The sequence below is a fragment of the Hyperoodon ampullatus genome, assembly GCF_949752795.1.
Source record: "Hyperoodon ampullatus genome assembly, chromosome: 9".
Lineage (NCBI taxonomy): Eukaryota > Metazoa > Chordata > Mammalia > Artiodactyla > Ziphiidae > Hyperoodon > Hyperoodon ampullatus.
The window spans coordinates 85,494,896-85,513,854 of record NC_136922.1 but is presented as its reverse complement, the minus strand read 5'-3'; the positions used below and the strand labels follow the sequence as shown (position 1 = coordinate 85,513,854).

The window sequence follows — 18,959 nt, the reverse complement described above, 5'->3', positions numbered from 1 at the left end:
ATTTTGTAAATTTTGTATCTACATGGGGGGACAGCCCAGCCAGAGGAGAGCCCCTGGGGCTGTGCCACCTCCAGGGTGGAGAAGACAGGCAGGGGGCCCTGAGGAAGAGCGGGATGGGGCAGCAGAGACGGGACGAGGCGAAGACAAGTAGGAGGGGTGTTTCCAGGGCCCTGCGCGGCCCTGGTGGGAGCTCCCCAGAGCTCAGCACAGCACAGGAGCCCAAAGCTGGGCCTCACCTGCGTGGCACCTCCTGGTCGGCGTACTTGACGGCTACTGTGTAGGGCCCATCGGTGGCTGGGGTGTAGTGGACGGTATGGGTGCCATCTCCATGGTCACGCACCTCCACAGGCTCAGCCACACCTGGCCAAGGGGAGCAGGGTCAGCAAAGCCTCTTGGCATCCTTTCTGCCTCCCTCCACCCTGCCCCAGACATTCCATACCTGTGGGGCTCAGCACGGCCACCTGCAGGGCGGCCCGGCCAGCTTGGCTGCAGTCCACCTTGAAGGTCTGGGGTACCCGGGCCCTGACACCGGCTCCCAGCCCTGGGCCTGAGCACTTCACCTTCCCAGGGTCCACCACATCCTTCACTGGCACCCGGAATGGACTCCCTGCAAGGAGAGGGACGTCAGCCCCTACCCACCTGCCCGGGAGGCTCTCCCTGACACCGAGGAACGAGGAGGACGCCTTCCCTGCCTTTGAAATGCCCCAGGGAGACCAGACCAAATGTGCAAACGCTTAGGGACTTGCTAAGAAAATGTAAACAAGGAAAATAAACTTGGCTACTTGGCTACAGACTGCGGCTGGGCAAATCCACTTATTTAGACCACAAGCCTGGAAGAAGGCCTTCCTAAATTAATAAAATGTTAAAAGTGGAGTATTTGCAACAGAAAATGCATTGTTGCCAGCGTGAAATTAGGTAAGGAGGAGAAATGTCCGATTTCAGCAGGCCCGAGTTATGCGATAATTGAAGACATAACCCCGCCCTCCCCACCCCTACCCCTGCCCTGAGCAACTCGGCCATGCAGGAGGGCAGGGGGGTTCCTTGCTTTGCACAGTGAGAGGGAGAGGGTGTGAGAGGCTGTCCTTGCTGAGCCAGCGACAGAGGCTTGGACTGTGAGTGACTGAACCCAGGAGGTCTGGCGCTCCAGACAAAGGGCCAAGACACCAGTGCTGGACCTCTGGGAATGAACTGCGCCCGCCACCCTGCCTCTTGGCCGTGACCACAGCACCTGCCTGCTCCACGTCCTCCCTGCTGGCTGGGCTCGGGGCTTTCCTGCTCTAGGGATGAGTCCCCACACCCGACTTCCTTCCAGGTTCTCTCTGGCTGAGCAGGCCTGCCGCCCTCCCCGAGTCCCACCCACCCCGTGCACACCTGGGATGGGCCGGCCCCCGAAGGTGATGTTGACGTCGTAGTCTCCAGGGGTGAAAGGGATGTACTCCACGGTGCAGCTACCATCCTTGTTGTCCTTGCAGGACATCTTGGCTTCCGACGGGCCCTCGATGGCTAGGCCTAGGCCCCCAGTGCCAGCTCCCCTACAAGATGACACCCCTATATCAGCTCCGCTAGGACCAGTGAGTGGGGATGGAGTAGCTGAATGGGGGCTGGGGGCCCAGCTGAGAAGGGACCAGCTACAGGGGTTGGGACACTGGGGGAGGTTTGCACCCTTGACGGGATAGGCCGGGGCTGAGGCACACACAGAAGGATTGGGAGGCCAGGTGGCTGGGATCAGGGTGGCCACAGCATCAGGGTCAAGGTTAGGAAAGGCAGGGGGAGGAATACCTCGTTTCCACAGTGAAGCGGTTAGCCTTGTTGACCAAGCCACCCTCCAGGCCTGGCCCAAAGGCCCGGACGCGAGTGGGGTCACAGCCCTCAGTCACGCCCACTCGGAAGGGGCTCTTGGGCACAGCTACGTCATCATACAGCACCTCCACCAAATGCACTCCTGGAAGCCAGCCACACGGTGCAAGTCAGAGTGTGCGAGGCCCTTACCTCCCCAACCCCCTGAAAATGCCGGCATCAGATCCCCACCGTCCCCGCTCAGCCCAGCCCCTCACCCTCTTCATAGGCTGTGTACTGCACTCGGTAGGTGCCATCCCCGTTGTCTGTCACGTAGGTGTCCGTCTTAGCGCCCGAGGGGTTGAGCACGCGGGCCGTCACGTGGTTCCCCCCCGTGGCTGTTAGGGATCTTGCGTCCACAGTGAACTCCGTGGTCACCTCACGCAGGACACCTGGCTCCCAGGAGACGAGAGCTCAGCACAGGTTGGGGGCAGCCTTCACACAGCTGCTCACTCCTGCGCGCCCTCCCTCCCCAACTCCGAGGCCTCTCCTCCTCCCCACCTGCTGCTCCCCAGCCTGAGCCCTGCCCCCCTCGGCCGTGCGAGCTCCGGGCCCCGCCTCCCACTGCCCACGCCTTCCCTCCCCTCACCACATACTGACTCTGTTCACCTGAGTCTCCCCACCAGGCTGTGCGCCCCTTGAGGGCAGGTCTGGGTCTTATGTTCCTTTGCACCCCAGCCCCCATGCCTAGCCCAGGGTCTGGCCCCCAGCAGATGGTAACTCACAGGCACCGAGCTGAGCTGAACTGTCCCCTGACTCTCGTCACCCTCAACCCCAAAGCTTTCCCTCTGTCATGGAGAGCAAGGTCCTTAGCTTTCTCAGAACAGCTGATGAAAGTTGAGAATGTCCCCAGGAAAATGCAATTTTGCCACAAGACCAGAGGTGAAGCTCCACGTCCCGCCTTTGGCTTAGGCGCCTTCTTCTGGGGTATCTGAGCCCTAAAGACTCAGCGCTGCCCCCAAAGCCCTCCCTTCCCCCTGCACAAGCCCTCAGCCCTGCTTCCCTCCCTCCCTGACTGGCGATGTGACCAGCTCCAGGCTCCTCTCTCACTCACCGTGGGGCTCCACACCGGGTCCCGAGACCTTGACTCCACTGGTGTCGACAGCGGGCTGTACGTGGACGCGGGTGGGGAATTTCGGTACGGGGTGCCCGCCATACTTGATGGTAATGGTGTAGGTGCCGGGGAAGGCGGGGCTGTAGGTGATGTGGTAGGTGCCGTCGGCATTGTTGTGGATCAGCACCTCGGCCTTGACGCCGGCGTCCGACAGGATCTCGATGGTCAGCTCAGCCTCGCCCGCCTCCGAGCAGTCCACAGTGAAGGTGGCTGCCTCGCCAGCCTTGCCGCGCTCCAGGCCCGGACCACTGGCCCGCACCTTGCTCGGGTCGAACACGGGCCGGATGGTAGCCTTGAAGGGCGAGCCGGGGATGTGGGCTTCGGCAAACAGGATGTTGATGGTGTACTCGCCTGGCTCCGTGGGCAGGTAGCTGACAGCACACGAGCCATCGCCATTGTCCTGGCACTCGATCTTGGCCTCGCAGGGGCCCTCCACGGTCAGCCCCAGGCCCCCTGTGCCCGCCCCCTTGGTGTCGATGGAGAAGGGCGCTGGTGTGCCTACCAGCCCGCCCTTGAGACCAGGGCCGTAAGCACAGACCTAAAAGAAGGAATAGGCGTGTGGGTCACCTACACCTGACCTCACCCACGAGGTCTTCATGGCTCTCAAATCAGCTAAGCGCTTTCATCTGTAGCAGCTACCACAGGCTGAGTCCTTGTAACAATTCCAGGCGAGGAAAAGCAGGTAGAGAGATTAAATAATTTGTCCCAGCTGGTGGACCTGGGATTGAAGCCCAGGTCGGATCCAAGGCCAGGCTTTTAATAGCTGAGCTGTCTCGATATAAGCTTTTATATGTAGGACGGATAAACAACAAGGTCCTACTGTATAGCACAAAGAACTATATTCAGTAACCTATGACAGGGACTTCCCTGTCCGTCCAGTGGTTAGGACACTGTGCTTCCACCGCGGCGGGCACAGGTTTGATCCCTGGTCGGGGACCTAAGATCCCACATGCTGCTCAGTGCGGCCAAAAAAAAAAAAGAAAAATCCTACGACCAACCATAATGGAAAAGCATATAAAAAAAAAAGAATGTACATATATGTATAACTGAATCACTCTGCTGTACAGCAGTAATTAACACAATATTATAAATCAACTATACTTCAATAAAAATACAAAAAACAAAACCAAAAAAACCTAAGCAGTCTCAAAGGCAGGTCCTGAGGCGGGGGACTGCCTCGGCCCTGGGTCCTTGGCTATGCTCACTCCAGGACATAAGGCCCTCTGGCCTCTGCCCCTGTGACTTACCCATCTTCGCTAGAAGCCCCCAACTCCCACCAGCCCCTATTTCCTCACCTTGGAGGGGTCAGGGGGCAGGACACCCTCCACGGTGAAGGGGCTGCCAGGCACCGGGTGACCATCGTAGGTGATGTCCACCTTGTAGGGCCCCTCCTCAGGGGGCATGTAGCGCACAGCCTGGGCTTCAGCTCCACCCCCGGGCTCCAGCTTGCAGGGGATGGGTCGTCGGGAGGGTGAGGTCATCCGCACGTCCAGCTGGCCCTGACCGCCAGCCCCTCGTGTGTTCACAGAAAATGCCTGTTCTTGTCCTACAGCCACCTCTGTGTAGACGGCAAGGGACACCGTGAGCAGAGACTGCGACCCACTGCCCACCCCCCCGAGCTCTCCTCATTCCCAGGGCAGCTCTTGCCCCACTTACTGCTGTTGAGGCCTTGAACTTTGACTTTGCTGAGGTCCAGCGGGGGTGCCACATTCACCACAAAGGGGCTCTTGGGGACAGGGTCTCCACCATAGGTCACTGTCACTGCCATGTTGCCCTATTGGGTACAACAGGAGGTCAGAACTGGGTGGCTTAGGCACAGCCTGGCAACATGCCTTTGGCCGATGTGGACCAGAGGCTCAGAGATCCACAGCAAGAGAGGAGGGAAGGCAGGAAAGGGCTAGATCTGGGAGGCTAGATGCAGAACGGGCCCTGTGAGACTGAAGGAAGGAGACCCACGACCCCATAGCCGGGACGGGTGGAGCATGGAGGGGGCGGACACACCTGCTGCACGGCCGTGTACTTGACAGTGTAGGAGTAGTCGTGGTTGTCGATGATTTCAAAGTCTCGCACAGCTTCTCCCTTGACAGCCCCGGCAAAGTGCACGTCCAGCTTGGCCTTGCCGGCTCCCTTGGTCAGCACCGTGAAGTGAGTGGGCTTCCCAACTTCCACACCTGGGGAGTCACCCCGAGATGGTAGTGAGGGGCTGGCGGCCACCTAGCCCCACCCCCAGCCCAGCCCAGCCCCGACTCAGACACCTACCTGTGCGGTTCAGCCCAGGGCCCTCAGCCTTGACCTTGCTGGCATCATGGGATGGGTCCACCTTGATATGGAAGGGGCTGGCAGGGATCTCCTGGAGGGAGAAAAAGCTTGGTCAGGGTAGACACGAGCAGTCTCTGAAAAAGTGCCCTTTGTTTCCTCTGAGGCACGCTGCCTACACGTAGGAAGTGCGCAATCAACGGCTGTAGAATTGTCCCCAAACGACTGCCTCTTAAGCTGCTGACTGAGATGTGGGCCCGGGCAGGGTGGGGTGTGCAGCCACCCGTGACAACCAAAACCCAAGCGTAGGGTACCTGGTTGGCAAACAACACCATGATGGTGTAGCGGCCGGCCCCTGGGGGTGTGTACTTGACTGTGAAGGTGTCATTGTCATTCTTGATGATGTCAAAGTCGATGTCAGCCTCTGCAGGGCCCACCACACCGGGGGCACACTTGATGCCAATGCTCACATCGCCTGAGGGGAGGCAGGCACGAGGCCATGAGTGGGGGGCTCAACAACCTCCTGCACTTGACCAGTCCCCCCACAGCTGGGACCAGGTGGAGGGTACCAGCGCCTCCCACCCAGACCCCGCCCGGCCCCACCCGGCCCTGCCCCACTCCCTGGTCCTCGGCGAACCTTGCCCCGCCTCACTGCAGTCCACCGTGAAGTAGGTGGGCTCATTAGCCTTGAGGCCTGTCTTCTCCACGCCAGGGCCGTACACCTTCACCCGCTCGGGGTGACTGCCCTCTCCCACGTTTACCTGTGGGGAAGAGTCGATGGTCAGCACAGTGCCCCTTCCTCAAGATCTATCCCTTTCCCCAGCACTTCCGAGCCCAGCCTTAGCAGGACCGGTCTTAGCATCTTCGCAGGGGCCTTGAGGTGGGGAGCGATGACAGGGCCCAGGGACAGCCAACATCTCCTGCGTGAGGCTCTGCCCTCCCTCTGGGGCCCCTGGCAGTGGGCACGGGGCAGGGAGCGAAGGACATACCCGGAAGGGGCTCTTGGGGACGTTGACGCCTCCCCAGGAGATGATGATGGTGTGCTTAATGGGCTTGGTGGGCACGTAGGAGCAGCGGAAGGTACCATCGCCGTTGGGGATGACCTTGATGTCAATGGGGCAGCCGTCTGCGTCCTGTGGGCATCACCCAAAGCAAGGTTCTTGGAGTGCCCCGGACTCCTAGAGCACCAGCGCCCTCTGCTGGCCGTGGGCCATCCTCCTTACCCACCGCCAACCCACTCACAGGCCCCGCCCAGCCACAGAGCTCAGACCAGGAGAGCCTAGTGCCACAAGCTCTGGTGGCCAGGGTGCACCTGGGAACAGGGAGGCCAGGTTCTAGGCTATTTGTGTGGCCTGGTCTCCCAGCCTAGGTCTCTGACATGTGTTGTCAGGGGAAAGGCTCAGCTAAATCAATGTTCCTAAAATTGAATAAATAACCTTTTAAAGAAGAAATCCTCTTGGACCCAAGAACATATTCATTAACCTCTAGGGGTCAGTGGACACCACTGTGAGAAACTCAGCTGGGAAACCGATGTCTTACTCCGTCAAATCATCTTTCAATTGCAAATTATTAGTACAAAAATATACATTTGGTAAAATATGTTTTTAAGATTATCATCAATAAGAAAACACAAAACTTTAAATTTTCCATAGTTCTAATGGATCCATGAGAATCAGTCCTGTGATGCCTGGAGGCCCCTTTCTCTAACTTGCCCCACCCTCCCAGGGTCCCTGCTACAGCGGCGAGGGGCACAGAGATGGGGCAACACCCCACCTGGGCATAGAGCTTCAGGTCTCCCTTGCCAGCAGCACGGGCATCAATGGTGAACTCTGCTGGCTTGTCCACGATGCAGCCAGTGGGCTCCAGGCCGGGCCCAAAGGCCTTCACCTGCACAGGGGCAAGAGCGGAGGGCTGGGTTGGGGACTGGAGGAGGGCCTGTTCACCTTGTCCCAGGCCCACGGGAGCTGGGACCCCCACCTTGTCCGGGAAGCAGTCGGGTGGAGCTGGCTGGATGTGGGCAATGAAGGGCGAGTCTCGAATGTCCTCATCGTCGCAGATGACGTGCACGGCGTACTCCCCTGGTTCTGTGGGCCAGTATCGCACGTCGCAGGAGCCATCTCCCTTGTCATCACACTCGATCTTGGCCTGTGAAGGGCCCTCAATGGAGAAGCCTAGGTGAAAGATGGGGAGGGTCAGAGGGCACAAGAAGCAACTTGGACACTCAGGCAGGTCCCCGGGGCATCGCTCTCCCGGCGTCACCACCCCGATCACCCCACGTCCCATCTCCCAGTCTCATCTCAACACTCGCTAGCACTCCCGCCTCCTGACCCCAGTCACCCCCCCAGTGTCCTTCCATCACACCACTCCCCCGCATTCCCACCTGTCACCACCCCAGCCACTTACCCAGCGTCCCCACCTCCGTGCCAATGGCCTCCACCACAAAGTCGGCTGACTTGCCCACCTGGCCAGTTTCCAAGCCGGGACCCCAGGCCCGCACCTTCTGCACTCCTGCCTCTGGGCTCACCTGCACCTCAAAGGGGCTGGGCACACAGGGGGCTGGTGTCCATGCCGGGAGCTGCCCCCGCCAGAGGTACTCATCCCCCTCCCTTCCCTCAGAGTCCCAGGCAGCCCGCCTCCCTCTCCCACCCTCTGAGGGCCCAGACCTGGAGGCACGGGGGCCGCACGGTGCTTACCTGCGGGGAATGGCATAGCCGCCCCATGTGATGGTCACGGTGTACTTGCCAGGCACCACGGGGTAGTACTCGCACTCGACCACACCGTCCCCAGCCTCCCGCACCTTCACCGGCTCCTCTGTGCCTTCTGAGGAGGTGTGGGAAGTGGGGGGTCAGTGCTCTGCGAGTCCCAGCTGCTCAGTCCCCTCAAGGACCCTGGGGACCCAGGCCCAGCCTGAGGATCGTGCTGCTGGAGGGCACTGTGTAACAGCCCAGGGCCGAGCACCGGCGAGAGCAGCATTCCCAGCTTGCACACTGGGAGACTGAGGCAGAGGTCAGACAATGTGCCTAAGGTCCCAGGGAGCCTCCGGTCAGGGTCTCTTTGGAGCCCCCCAGGGGGGCATGGTGCTGACCGTCACTGCCCTCAGGGGCTCAGAACCACTCGCTGTATTTCCTCCCTGTGCCCCGACTCCCACCACGGCCCTGGGCCCTGGCACTCACTTGGTCCCTTGACTGTGACCTTGAGCTCCCCGCTGCCAGCACCCTTGGTGAACACCTTGAAGTCAGCCACCTCTTTGACACGCACACCCTTGGGCTGCAGGCCCCGCCCAGAGGCGCGGCAAGCGTTGGGGTTACAGGCTGGGAGGGAGAAGAGAGGCGAGGCTGGGGGCGCCGAGAGGCCCTAAACAGAGCCTCAGCCCTCACCTCTCATCCCCCACCTCACTGTGCACAGTCCTCCTGACGCCCCCCAGGCACAGGCCATGGCCTCATGCAACCCTCCCCCGTGCTCCCTGGTGCCCCCGACACAACTAGGGCTGCCGAGACCATGCTGGGCAGGGAGCTGGTCACGGTGCCCCCAGCCCCCCTCATCAGGCTGCTCACAAGAAACGCCCCCCACCGGGCTCCTCGGAGTCAGTGTCGCTTGGGACACAGGCAGGGCAGAGCCTGAGCAGAGACTGGAGCAAAGAGAGACAGGGAAGGGCCTTTCACCTACCCCAAGGCCACCCACCTAGAGCCATCTGAGCCTTCTCAGAGCCACCAGAGCAGCTTTAGGAACTAAGTCATGCCACAAAACACTCAGCAACACCATGGAACAAGAGCTATGCATATAACCGGAAGCCTGCCACAGATCACAGGCAACGCATGGAAACCAGCCTGCCACAGAACACTGCTAGTGGCAATGAACCCAGACTTTGCTACTGCACACAGGCCAAAGAACAGTGATCTCAGCCTGCCACGGAACCCATAAAATGGCATGGAACCCACAGGCTGCCACCAAACAGGCAATGACATATAATCCAGGCCTGCCACGGAACACAGACAATGGCAGAGAATCCGGGTACTGCCACAGAACAGGCAACGGCACAGAACCCGGAGCCTGCCACAGAACACAGGCAATGGCACGGAATGGAGGTCTTATATCACGGAAATCATCAGGCAAGTGGCAAAGAAACTAGATCTGCCACAGAACGTAGGCAAAGGCACGGAACTTGGGGCCTGTCACAGAATGCCACGGAAGGGGGTGGGGGCGATTCCACACCGCTTGGGCCATGCCACACAGCACAGGTGAGGCCAGTCAGCTATGGCCATGCCCGGCTCCGCCTCCACTGGAGTGTACTAACGTGGCGCCACTCTCTTGGCCTGGTGGACGATGGGCACGGAGGGGGCGAGCGGCGGCAGGGGCTCTGAATGGCAGAGAGAGAACCAAGTGGGGGGTCACTGCTTGAGGGCCTGGCGTACAGGTGCTCACGTAAATGCCCCCCACCCACGTGGCCCCGTCGCTTCCCCCTCAACCCTTCCACAGTGGCCCCTGTCTGGTATCCTTCACTGTGGCCTCCTGAGCCTCCTTGGGGGCAGGGGCTGGACAGACGAGCTCTCGAGAGCCCCACCCCTTGGCTCGCTCTTCTGCCCATTTTAAGCCTTCAGATGGCTCCCCACCCGCCCCTGGAGGTACTGCATCATTTCCCATAAATCCTCAGACTCGGAATTCGATGGCAACGCTCTCTGTGTCCTGGCGTCAGGGAGGGGATCATGTGGATGGGTGGAGGGCCTTTACCTTCTGCCACGTGGACAGGGAAAGGGCTGCGGGTGATTGGGGCACCGGCGAAGGCCACGTGCACCGTGTGGGGTCCCTCCATCACAGGCCTGTACGTGCAGCGGAACGTGCTGTCGCCCTTGTCCTCCAGGGCCACCTCCACTGTGTCCCGCCGGCCCTGCGGGTCCACGATCACCACGGCGACATCACCAGTGCCGGCCCCTGTCGCGACAACGGCCATCAGCCCTCATTCTGCTTGGGGCTCCCTCACCCTGAGACCACTGCCGTCTGGCTGGGACTCTGCCCCGGGCCCCTGTGCATACGCCCCACGCCCAGTCCGGGGGTGTCAGGTGTAAGGGGGCCGTCCTCACCCGCGGTGTAGATGTCAAAGTAGGTGGGTTTGTTGGCCACGTTGCCCACGGGCTCCAGGCCAGGACCACGGGCTGATACCTTGTTGGCATCCCCCAAGGCCATGCCCACGTTCACCTCAAAGGGGCTGCGTTCGATGTTCTGGCCAGCAAAGAGCACGGTCACCTGGGGGTCAGAGGCCAAAGGTTAAGTTTTTAGAGGACAGCAGCTCTGAGAGGGGATGGAGGAGCATAGCAGAGCCAAGGAGGGTGGGAGGCGGTGGCCGGTGCACGGGGGTGGGGCGGGGTGCGAGCCGAGACAGGGGTCCATTCAGCCAGAGCCGAGGATGTGAATGGAATGGGGAAGACGGGGGCGGGGGGGCCTATGGGGAGATACCTTGTGCAAGCCGGCGACCTTGGGCACGTAGGAGACAGCGTAGGTGCGGTCCTTGTCGTTGTTGGGAACCACCTTTGCCTATTGGGAAGGGAAAAGATGGGCAGTGAGAGCCCTTCCTGAGCCCACAGCTCCTGCAGCCCCCAGGGTGAGGCGTCCCCCATCTCCAGCATAGAGGGTAGCCCTGGCAGCCATCTCCAGGCCACTCCGGTTGTTGGCCTGTGGTCTCTGTCCAATCCCCAGTGGCCTCTCCATACCTCCTCGGTGTGGCCCTCGGGGTCCTCAATGTAGACCAGCACCTCGCCCACGCCAGCATCCACTGTCTGCACGGTGAAGTGCGCGGGCTGCAGCACGGTGTTGCCCTGGGGCTCGATGCCTGAGGGGCAGAAGGCAGAGCCAGGGAGTTTAGGGAGATCCATCCTAGCCTGTGCCCAGCTGCCCGGGGAGGGCTGTTAGGGCTCAATACATACCAGGTCCGTAGGCAATGGCCTTCTTGGGGTTCAGCTGCTTGGAGCGAACGGGGGCACCAGGTTTGAGTTTGGCCTTGGGGAACTGGGACAGGTAGGTCATGACAGAATGCTCATCCACGTTGGGGTCCACAATCTCCTCGGGAGCAATCACCTGCCATGAGGAGGAAGGGAGTTAGAGGATGCCCTCCTTAGCCAGGAACCCCGGGTCTCACCCACATCTTGACCAGGTACCCTTATAGACCCAACTTCACCCTTGGCCTCCTGGCCCCTTTACTCTCCCACTGCCCCGTCCGCCAGTGTACCTGGGGCACCCCGAGCCAGTCGTCCGCCTGCTGCATGGCCTCCCGGGCGTTCTCCACAGGCTGGTTGGGGTCCCAGGCTTCCCAGTCAGGGCAGAGGCCTGGAGAGATGGCGGAGGGAGGCGATGATTAGGGGAAGCAGTCAGCCAGCATGCAGAGCATTTGCTCATCCAACACCCTCATAGGCTGTGGGTTCACACTCCCTCCCATGCAGCCCTAGGCCCCTGACCAGCCAGGTTCCTGCTGACCCCCGATGTTATAGCCCATCAGCTGGGATGCCCATCGCTGTTTAGAGGCACGGCAGCCCTCCCTAGCACCAACAATGAGGGCTTTCTGCCCCGGCTGACGCAGCCTGGCACCAGCCCTGCCAGCCGGCCTCCTGCCTACCAGGCCCCAGCACCGACCCTGAACACCAACCCCCTGTGAGGGCATCCCTCGCAGACCTCTCCTGCCTCATCCCAGCTGCCTCCGGGTGGGCAGTCCCCGTGCCACACGTGCTTCTGACCCATCGCCTCAAAGGTCTCCTCACAGCTGCCCTGAAGTCCTAGGTCTCCAAGCACTTCCCACAACAGCCTCAGAGAATAAGACTCTCTCTCCTTCCTGACTTCCCCCTTGGGGAAGTGGAGGCACTGAAGGGCCTGTTTGGAGAGGATGAGTTCTTCTCTCCAGCCACCCAGAACCCAGCCCTTCTAATGGGAGGAATGCTGAGGCGGCCGCAGGTCACTCCTGGGAAGGGGTGTAGGGGTTAGGGTGTGCTTGGTCCAAGCCAGAGCTGGAGGAGGAGGGTGCTGCTCACTGGCGGGGAGGGGGCCAGCTCAAAGGCTGGAATCCATGACTGGCCAGAACAGCTGAGCTCACTGCTGGCAGCCGCACCAGCCGTGGGCAATGGCTCAGCAGCTGGGAATGCTTCCCAGGCGGCCAGTGCCCCCGCCTCCCACCCCCTGCTCCCCAGCTGACCCCAGGCTGGGGGAGGATTCACCCAAGGGGACATGGCTCCCCAGAGGCAGAGCTGACCGATAGGGGTGGAGAAGACCTATCTTCTCAGGAGATGAGGGTCAGAAAGGGAGCCGCACGTGGGGTACGGCTCTCGCCTGTGATGCCTCAGTCTTCTCATGGGCCCTCAGCTGCCCCCACCTGAGCAGGCCAGGGCCTACATCGAGAGAGGGCAGGGCTGGGTCACCTGCCACTGGGCAGTGTCACATCAGCCCCAGCCCACATCATCCTGGGCTTCAACTCCTTCTCAAGGCTGTCCCAGGGGCTCACAAAGAGCAGCCTTCTCTGGGTCTAAGTCCTGGCCTTCTTTGGAAAGCCAGAGTCCCACCACACTTGCTTTCTGCTGGCTGAGCAGAAATGACACCCATGTGGCAAAGTAGGAAGCAGGGAGTTGAGGCCCTGGGCTCTGGTTCAGTTCTGCCACAGATAAGCTGTGTGATCTTGGACAAGTCACTGGCCTTTTCTGAACCCCAGTGTCCTTGCCTGTAAACCCATTTCCTGCCACTGCAGGATCTGGCAACTCATCAGGAAGGGTCTAACTCCAGCAGTGATTCTCAGCTGGGGCAGGGGGTCCTGATCCCCCAACCCTGGGACATGTGTTCTGACAAACACAAGCCTCGGCATCACCAGCTCATCCCAGCTCCCCTTCCGGGCTCAAGGATCCATGGTGTGCTGCCGGCCCACTTACCAGGGGCACAGTTGTCCACCAGGGCGCCCAGAGCTTTGCCATCCTGCCAGTCACGGTTGAAGTTGGTGATGGGCAGCTGGGGCACCTTGTTCTGGATCCAGCCGAGTAGACGCTGCTTGGGTGTCTGCTTTCGGGCATCCTCATCATCCTCATCCTCCCACATGGGCATGGAGATGGAGTAATGCAGGATCAGTGTCCAGATCAGGCCCAGGATCAGCTTCAGGTTCCCATCTACGATAGCCTTGCTGTCTGCAGAGCGGAGAGGCAATCTGGGCTCAGGAGGGCTCCACTTCTAGCACAGTGCCCTCCCCTCCCCCGCCCAGCTCCTGAGGCTGCTGCTTGAGCGCTGGGTCAGGCCTCCTTCTTCTGGAACCTACTCCTTCTCTGACTACCAAATTCTCCATCCTGTGAGGCCCGGCCCTTGACGGACCCCTCCTCTCCCTTCAGGATGAGGCTGCCTCCGAACGTGTTCCTTCAGCATGTAGTTTCACCTCTTTCACGGCGCTTGTGCGAGCCTCCTAGCAGGCTACAGGCATCCATGCAGTTATGCAAGACTGTAAGCCTCTCAGGGGCAGACACTGTTTTGTTTCGTTTCCTTTCTTTTTCAAACAGTTTTAATGAGGTATGCTTGATGTACAATAAACTACTTATTAGAAAGTACAACTGGATACGTTTTGACATGTATATACCCACAAAGCCATCGCCACAAATCAGGATAATAAACATATCCGCCCCTCCTCAAAGTTTCCTTTCCTTTGTGATCCAGCACTCCTGCCCCTCCTGGTCTATCCCTCCCAGGCAACAACTGACCTGCTCTTGGTCGCTATAGATTAGTTTGCATTTTCTAGAGTTTTCTATGAATAGAATCATACAGTATACACTTTTGTCTGCCTTCTTTCCCTCTAGATACTGTATTTTATGTCTACTCGGAGCCTAGAACTGAGTAGAATCTCAATAAATACTGGTTGAATGAATGAATATTTTAAAAACTGAAGTTGGAGAGGAGTGGGACCAACCTGGTTCCAGCCAAATTCTACTCTGGACGCTATAAAAGGTTTTTGGAACAAAGTTCTTGGAGGACGGGGTGGGTACAGTGCACATTCTGTTAAGGCTTGAAAATCATGTTTTCAAATGATAGGGACCGGTAAGATTTCACAAGAGCCGGGGGGAGTGTTACCCATGTGGACCCAAGTCCACATGAGGGCAGCCGAGGCTCTCGACCCCTCCCCTCCTTTGAGGAATACTATGAACCAGAACTGGTACCCCAAGATTTTGGGGGCCTAGTTCCCTTTTAACAGCCAGAGAGAAATATCCAGGAGCCGGGAGTGGCCTGGAGTATAGATCATTGGAAACCAGCTTACTTGTAAAGGACAATGCAGGCCTGAAATCCATCAGCTTCCCTGAGCACTGCTTTTAGGAGGTTGGGAGGAGGTGGAAGACAGCCTTGTTTACTGGTGTTGCCCAAGAGATGGGAAAGGGTGGGGCTAAAGGTGCCCCCTTATGTATCTTTTCCTGCCCCCCACCAGATCTTGGGGGATGGCCTTTGGAGGGTAAGGCCTGGGGAACCCCAGTATCCCCCCTCAACCTGCTCCCAGGAGGGGAATCTCAGTCTCTCTGTCCCTCTGGCCTCGGGCTCTGGTCCCCTTGGCTCCACCACCCTTTCACTGATTCATCCTTCCTTCCCCAGCAGCTCCCCAGGCCCGCCCCCTCTACCCCTGGCTCCACTGCAGCACAATGGTTTGGCAGCTTGCAGATTCCATGACACACTCACTCCCAGCCTCCTGGTGCTTTGGTGCGGTCTCTCTCAAACACACACAGGCCCGCAACACGTTCACACAGTCTTGACACCCAGGGCCTCCTCACAGCCTCTCACAACCCTGACAGCCTCCAAAGCTGGTGCTCGCATGCCCCGAGTGCTACTTGCAAACTGCAGCCAGATCCCTGGGAGGGAGGCCTTGAGGCTGCTGGGGCGGGGGGGCGCGGGGTACGGGGAGCGGGGGCGTCAATCCCATCTGCCGCAGGGAGAGGTTTCTCCCCAGCAACTGGCCCTGGGCCAGACAGCAAGTGGTCCTGGTCGGCAGGAGAGGGGTGGACCCGGAGTCCCACTCTGCGAGCAGTGACCTTCTTCTCCCTCCTCCCCCTCAGAGGCCAGGCAGAGGAGGGGAGCTCTGCTCAGGCCAGGTTCCCTCCTTCCCACCCCAATGGGGATGCCACCAAAGGGGTGGGAGGAGCCCCAGAGCCAGTCCCTGAGGCCACCCCAGGCCTCGAGTGGAGGGGGAGAAGAGAGGGCCCAGCGAGGGAGGTGCCGGGACAGCTGCTGCCCCCTCCAGCCCCTCCCTCGGTGGTTGGCTCCAGGAGAAGGAATAGCAACTGGGGAACAGCTGCGGGAAAGAGCTGCCGCATAGGCCTCTTTGTTCGGAGGGGCTGGCGGGGTAAGGAGGGCACGCAGCTCCTTCCAGCCTGGCTGAGTACCCCTACCTCCTTCAGGGGGACCGCTCAACCCCCAGCTCCCGCCCCACTCCTAGAAAAGGACGCGGGGAGCCGTTCTGACCTCCTCCCAGGTGCCCAAATGCTCAGTTTCAGTCCTGAGAACGATGCCCAGAGACGGCCCCTGCCCCAGCCCCTTTCCTACCACTTAGCGGGACAGAGGAAACTAGAGGAAGCACGATGCCCGCCTGGCGGGGAACCATCCGTTACACCTTCTCCGGGTTGGGCCGCCTGTGCCCCCTCCCATCCAGCCTCAGCCTCAGCCTCAGTCTCAGGCCCCAGCAGCTGAATTGCTGACAGCTTATCTCATCGGGCGGCGGGAGCGAACCACTTGGCCCAAATGGGGAACAATTCCCTGCAGGAACGGGAAAGGAGGGTTCCCTCCCGCCCCCAAACCGGCTTTTGCTTCTTCCCCCTCTGTTCTGAGCCGGCCTCTCCAAACACAGTTGAGCCAAAGGGGCCGGAGCCAGGCACCACCATGGGGGAGGGGAGAGGTGTGCTCTCAGGAAGGACGGGGCCTGGAGAGGGGCCGAGCGCCCTGCAGAGGGGAGGGGAGGGAAGGCTGAGCCATTTCCTACGAAGTCTTGGTGAGGCCCCAGGCTCTCCCCTCGAGACCCCACCTGGGACCGTCAGTCCAGTCGGTAAAATCCCAGCTGCTGGGGGCTGACAGGCCCAGGGCTGACTCCTCTCTGACCTCGGCCCCCAGCAATCCCACGCGCTCTCAAGCAGCCCTCACTCCCACTACACACACCAGGGCCCCTCCCCACGTCCTGTCCTCAGGCTTGTCCTTCTGGAGAGCTCAGAGACATCTGCTGTGTCACAGCGGCAGGGCTATTTCCAGGCCAGAGCGGGTGGGGTGGGGGGCAGTATTGGGGCAGGAGGGGCTAAGGCCTAGAGAGGGGACTGGCCGGGGCAAAGGGCCCCGGACTGAGCTCAGCTGCTAATTCCGGAGGCCTAGCGATGCCCCGAGGGAGAGTGGAGGTGGACAGACCTTCCATCATCTGAAGAAGTCTCTGGGGCAGCCTGGGGGGCACCGGACGCCCTGTGAAACTCCCCTCCTGCGGCCCTGGGGTGCACCCCGCCAAGGGGCCCTTTCCTGCAAATCCCATCAGGGCTCTTAGGAGCTCGCCACAGGGGTAGGGCTCTGCCCCAGGCCCCCGGCCTGCAGGGATGACGGCAGGGCGGTGAGGGGAGGGCCAGCTCCTACCCTCTCAGAGCCCATCCCGGGTTCCCCAGCTCCCAAGCCTGGGGTGCCTCCCCACCCCCACCCAGCGCTGACACACCTTCCAAATCTGGTTACACTCAATGACTTCCTCCCTTTTTCAGGCCTTCCCTCCCTCCCCTCAGCCCAGACCATTTGAGCTGCAGCCAATCGGGGCTTAGGGGGTGGGCGGGGGCCGGGCGGGGACGGAGGGAGCCCCCTCCCCGGCCGACTGAAGCTGGTAGAGGACAGGCAGGGGTTAACGCTCTCGGAGCTCGCTCAGAGCCTTTTTAGGTTTCCGAGGCTGGGCCCTGCCGGCCCTGGCCCCTGGGCCTGAACCCAGCCGCCGAGAACATATGCCCACGGGGGACCCGGGCCCCGCGCCCGCCCGGCCACCAGCTCTCCCCCTGCTCCCTGGGATCGGGCAGCGATTGGGACCCGCCTTCAGCCGCTCCTCCCCGGTGGAGGTGCTGGGAGGCTGGGAAGCCATTTGCTTTGTTTGGGGGGAGGTGCCCCCGGGAACCAGTAATGGGCATTGGCCCAGTCCTCTCAAGCCTGGGCTGGGGGTGCGGGTGGCAGGAAAGGGGACGAAGGGGAGAGGCGGGTTGGTGAGAGTGTGCAAGGGAGGCTGAAGCTGGAGGGCTCAGAAACTGTCGGGTCTGGACTCCCCCGGGGCCCCCTCGGGATGCCGGCCGACCAGAGAGGGGTGCGAAGGCAGGACCCGAGGGGGCCTGCGTCGGCGGGCGGGAGAGCGGGGACAGGGTCCTCTCCCGGCGCCGGGGCTCTCTCTGCCCTCTCTCGGCTCCCCGCGCGCCCACCCAGCACCTGAGTCCTCTGTCCCCGTGGGCCAGCCCCTCGGGGCACTTCCCCCTCCCCGCCCACACTGACCGATGGACACGAGCTTGATGTGCTCGCGCTCGAGGAACTCGAGGGCCACGGACACGTTCTCCAGCTTCATCTGGCGGAAGTTGGGGCGCGGGTGGAACTTGCGGTACATGCGTTTCTGGCTGAGCACCTCGAGCAGCGCGATGAGGCGCAGCCCGTCGCTGAGGTCGCGCTGCAGGTCGGTCAGGCGCTTGCCCACGCACTTGAGGTGCTCGTTGCACCAGCGCGTGAAAGTGTTCTGCTGGATCTTCTTCCACGGCGCGTCCTCCGCCAGGTCCTTCTCCGTGGACGGCATGTCGTCCGCCTCGTCGCCCAGGCCGAGGCCGGGGGCCTCGGAGTAGCCGCTGTTGTTCATCATGCTGGCGCGGGCTGGGGCGGGGGCTGCGCTGCCGGCTGGGCTCCGGCTTGGCTGGGCTCGGGCTCGAGGCGCTGTCGGGGCGCGATCGCGGGACTCGCGGCTCTGCGCTGCGCGGCTCTCAACTTCTTTCGCGCCCCTGGCTGGCGGGACTCGGCGGGACTCCTCGGCTCCTCCGCCGCGCTCTCTCTCTGTCTCTGTCTGTCTCCCTCCGGGGGCGGAGCGGTGCTCTGGAAGTGCGGGCCGGGCTGGGGCGGGGGGTTTAAGAAGCCCCCGGGCCGCGTTCCCCCCGCCGCGCCTGCGGCCCCCGGCTCCACGTCAGAGCGCCGGCCTCCCAGGAATGCCGCTCGGCCCGCGGGTGGGGGCCGAGCCGAGCCCGCCGGCCCCGCCTCCCTCCCTCCCCTCCCCCACGCGGCCCGCCGGCGGGAGGGGGCCCACGCCCCTGGCCCGGGTCTACTACCTCAGGGAGGCCCGGGCCCCGGAGCCGCCACGCTGGAGAGATGACTAGCGGAGCTGGAAAATGGGAGTGAGGGCTCCCAACACCCCAGAACTAAGCTTCGCCGGTCAGAGATGAAATATACCCCCGCCCCGCAGGACTAAAGAGACACAAGGGGAAACTGAGGCCAGTGGTTAGGGCAAAACACACTGATGTGGTGTTGACAGAATCTTCTGGGTTGTTTGGTGGCAGGGCTGTTCACAGGGCCTGGGAGTCCTGGCTCCTAGCCCAGGGTATTGTCCACCTGCGGACAGGGAAGGGAAGTGTGTGTGCTTGTGCGCAGACGCACTGAGAGGAAGTAACGACACTGCCCACGCCAATTAGGGAGAAGGCTTGGGGTGAGGGTGCCCCACTTTACAGGTAGAAAAGTTTCACTTGAAGCCCAAACCCAGGGCCCCAGGGAAAGGACTGCGTCTACCCCTGACTCAGTG

The 18,959-nt window shown here is 61.3% G+C and overlaps 1 protein-coding gene across 2 annotated transcripts in view; it reads right to left on the bottom strand.

Annotated features, from left to right (window-relative positions):
• The window catches only part of FLNC (filamin C), a gene marked incomplete at its 5' end in the record, with an annotated part of 28,273 nt that extends 10,238 nt beyond the window's left edge, over positions 1-18,035 (bottom strand). For both annotated transcript variants that reach the window (XM_079711897.1, XM_079711898.1), the window contains 26 exons: positions 237-360; positions 440-607; positions 1,372-1,532; positions 1,780-1,942; positions 2,055-2,228; positions 2,891-3,488; positions 4,246-4,508; positions 4,607-4,724; positions 4,952-5,121; positions 5,210-5,300; positions 5,521-5,681; positions 5,844-5,967; positions 6,196-6,339; positions 6,980-7,093; positions 7,184-7,377; positions 7,610-7,746; positions 7,900-8,026; positions 8,380-8,517; positions 9,935-10,135; positions 10,285-10,447; positions 10,658-10,735; positions 10,912-11,030; positions 11,125-11,275; positions 11,427-11,524; positions 13,105-13,349; positions 17,677-18,035. In XM_079711897.1, the coding sequence (XP_079568023.1) occupies positions 237-360; positions 440-607; positions 1,372-1,532; positions 1,780-1,942; positions 2,055-2,228; positions 2,891-3,488; positions 4,246-4,508; positions 4,607-4,724; positions 4,952-5,121; positions 5,210-5,300; positions 5,521-5,681; positions 5,844-5,967; positions 6,196-6,339; positions 6,980-7,093; positions 7,184-7,377; positions 7,610-7,746; positions 7,900-8,026; positions 8,380-8,517; positions 9,935-10,135; positions 10,285-10,447; positions 10,658-10,735; positions 10,912-11,030; positions 11,125-11,275; positions 11,427-11,524; positions 13,105-13,349; positions 17,677-18,035 (4,583 nt within the window). The remainder of the gene's footprint in view (positions 1-236; positions 361-439; positions 608-1,371; positions 1,533-1,779; positions 1,943-2,054; positions 2,229-2,890; positions 3,489-4,245; positions 4,509-4,606; positions 4,725-4,951; positions 5,122-5,209; positions 5,301-5,520; positions 5,682-5,843; positions 5,968-6,195; positions 6,340-6,979; positions 7,094-7,183; positions 7,378-7,609; positions 7,747-7,899; positions 8,027-8,379; positions 8,518-9,934; positions 10,136-10,284; positions 10,448-10,657; positions 10,736-10,911; positions 11,031-11,124; positions 11,276-11,426; positions 11,525-13,104; positions 13,350-17,676) is intronic.
• Between the last annotated feature and the right edge of the window lie 924 nt (positions 18,036-18,959).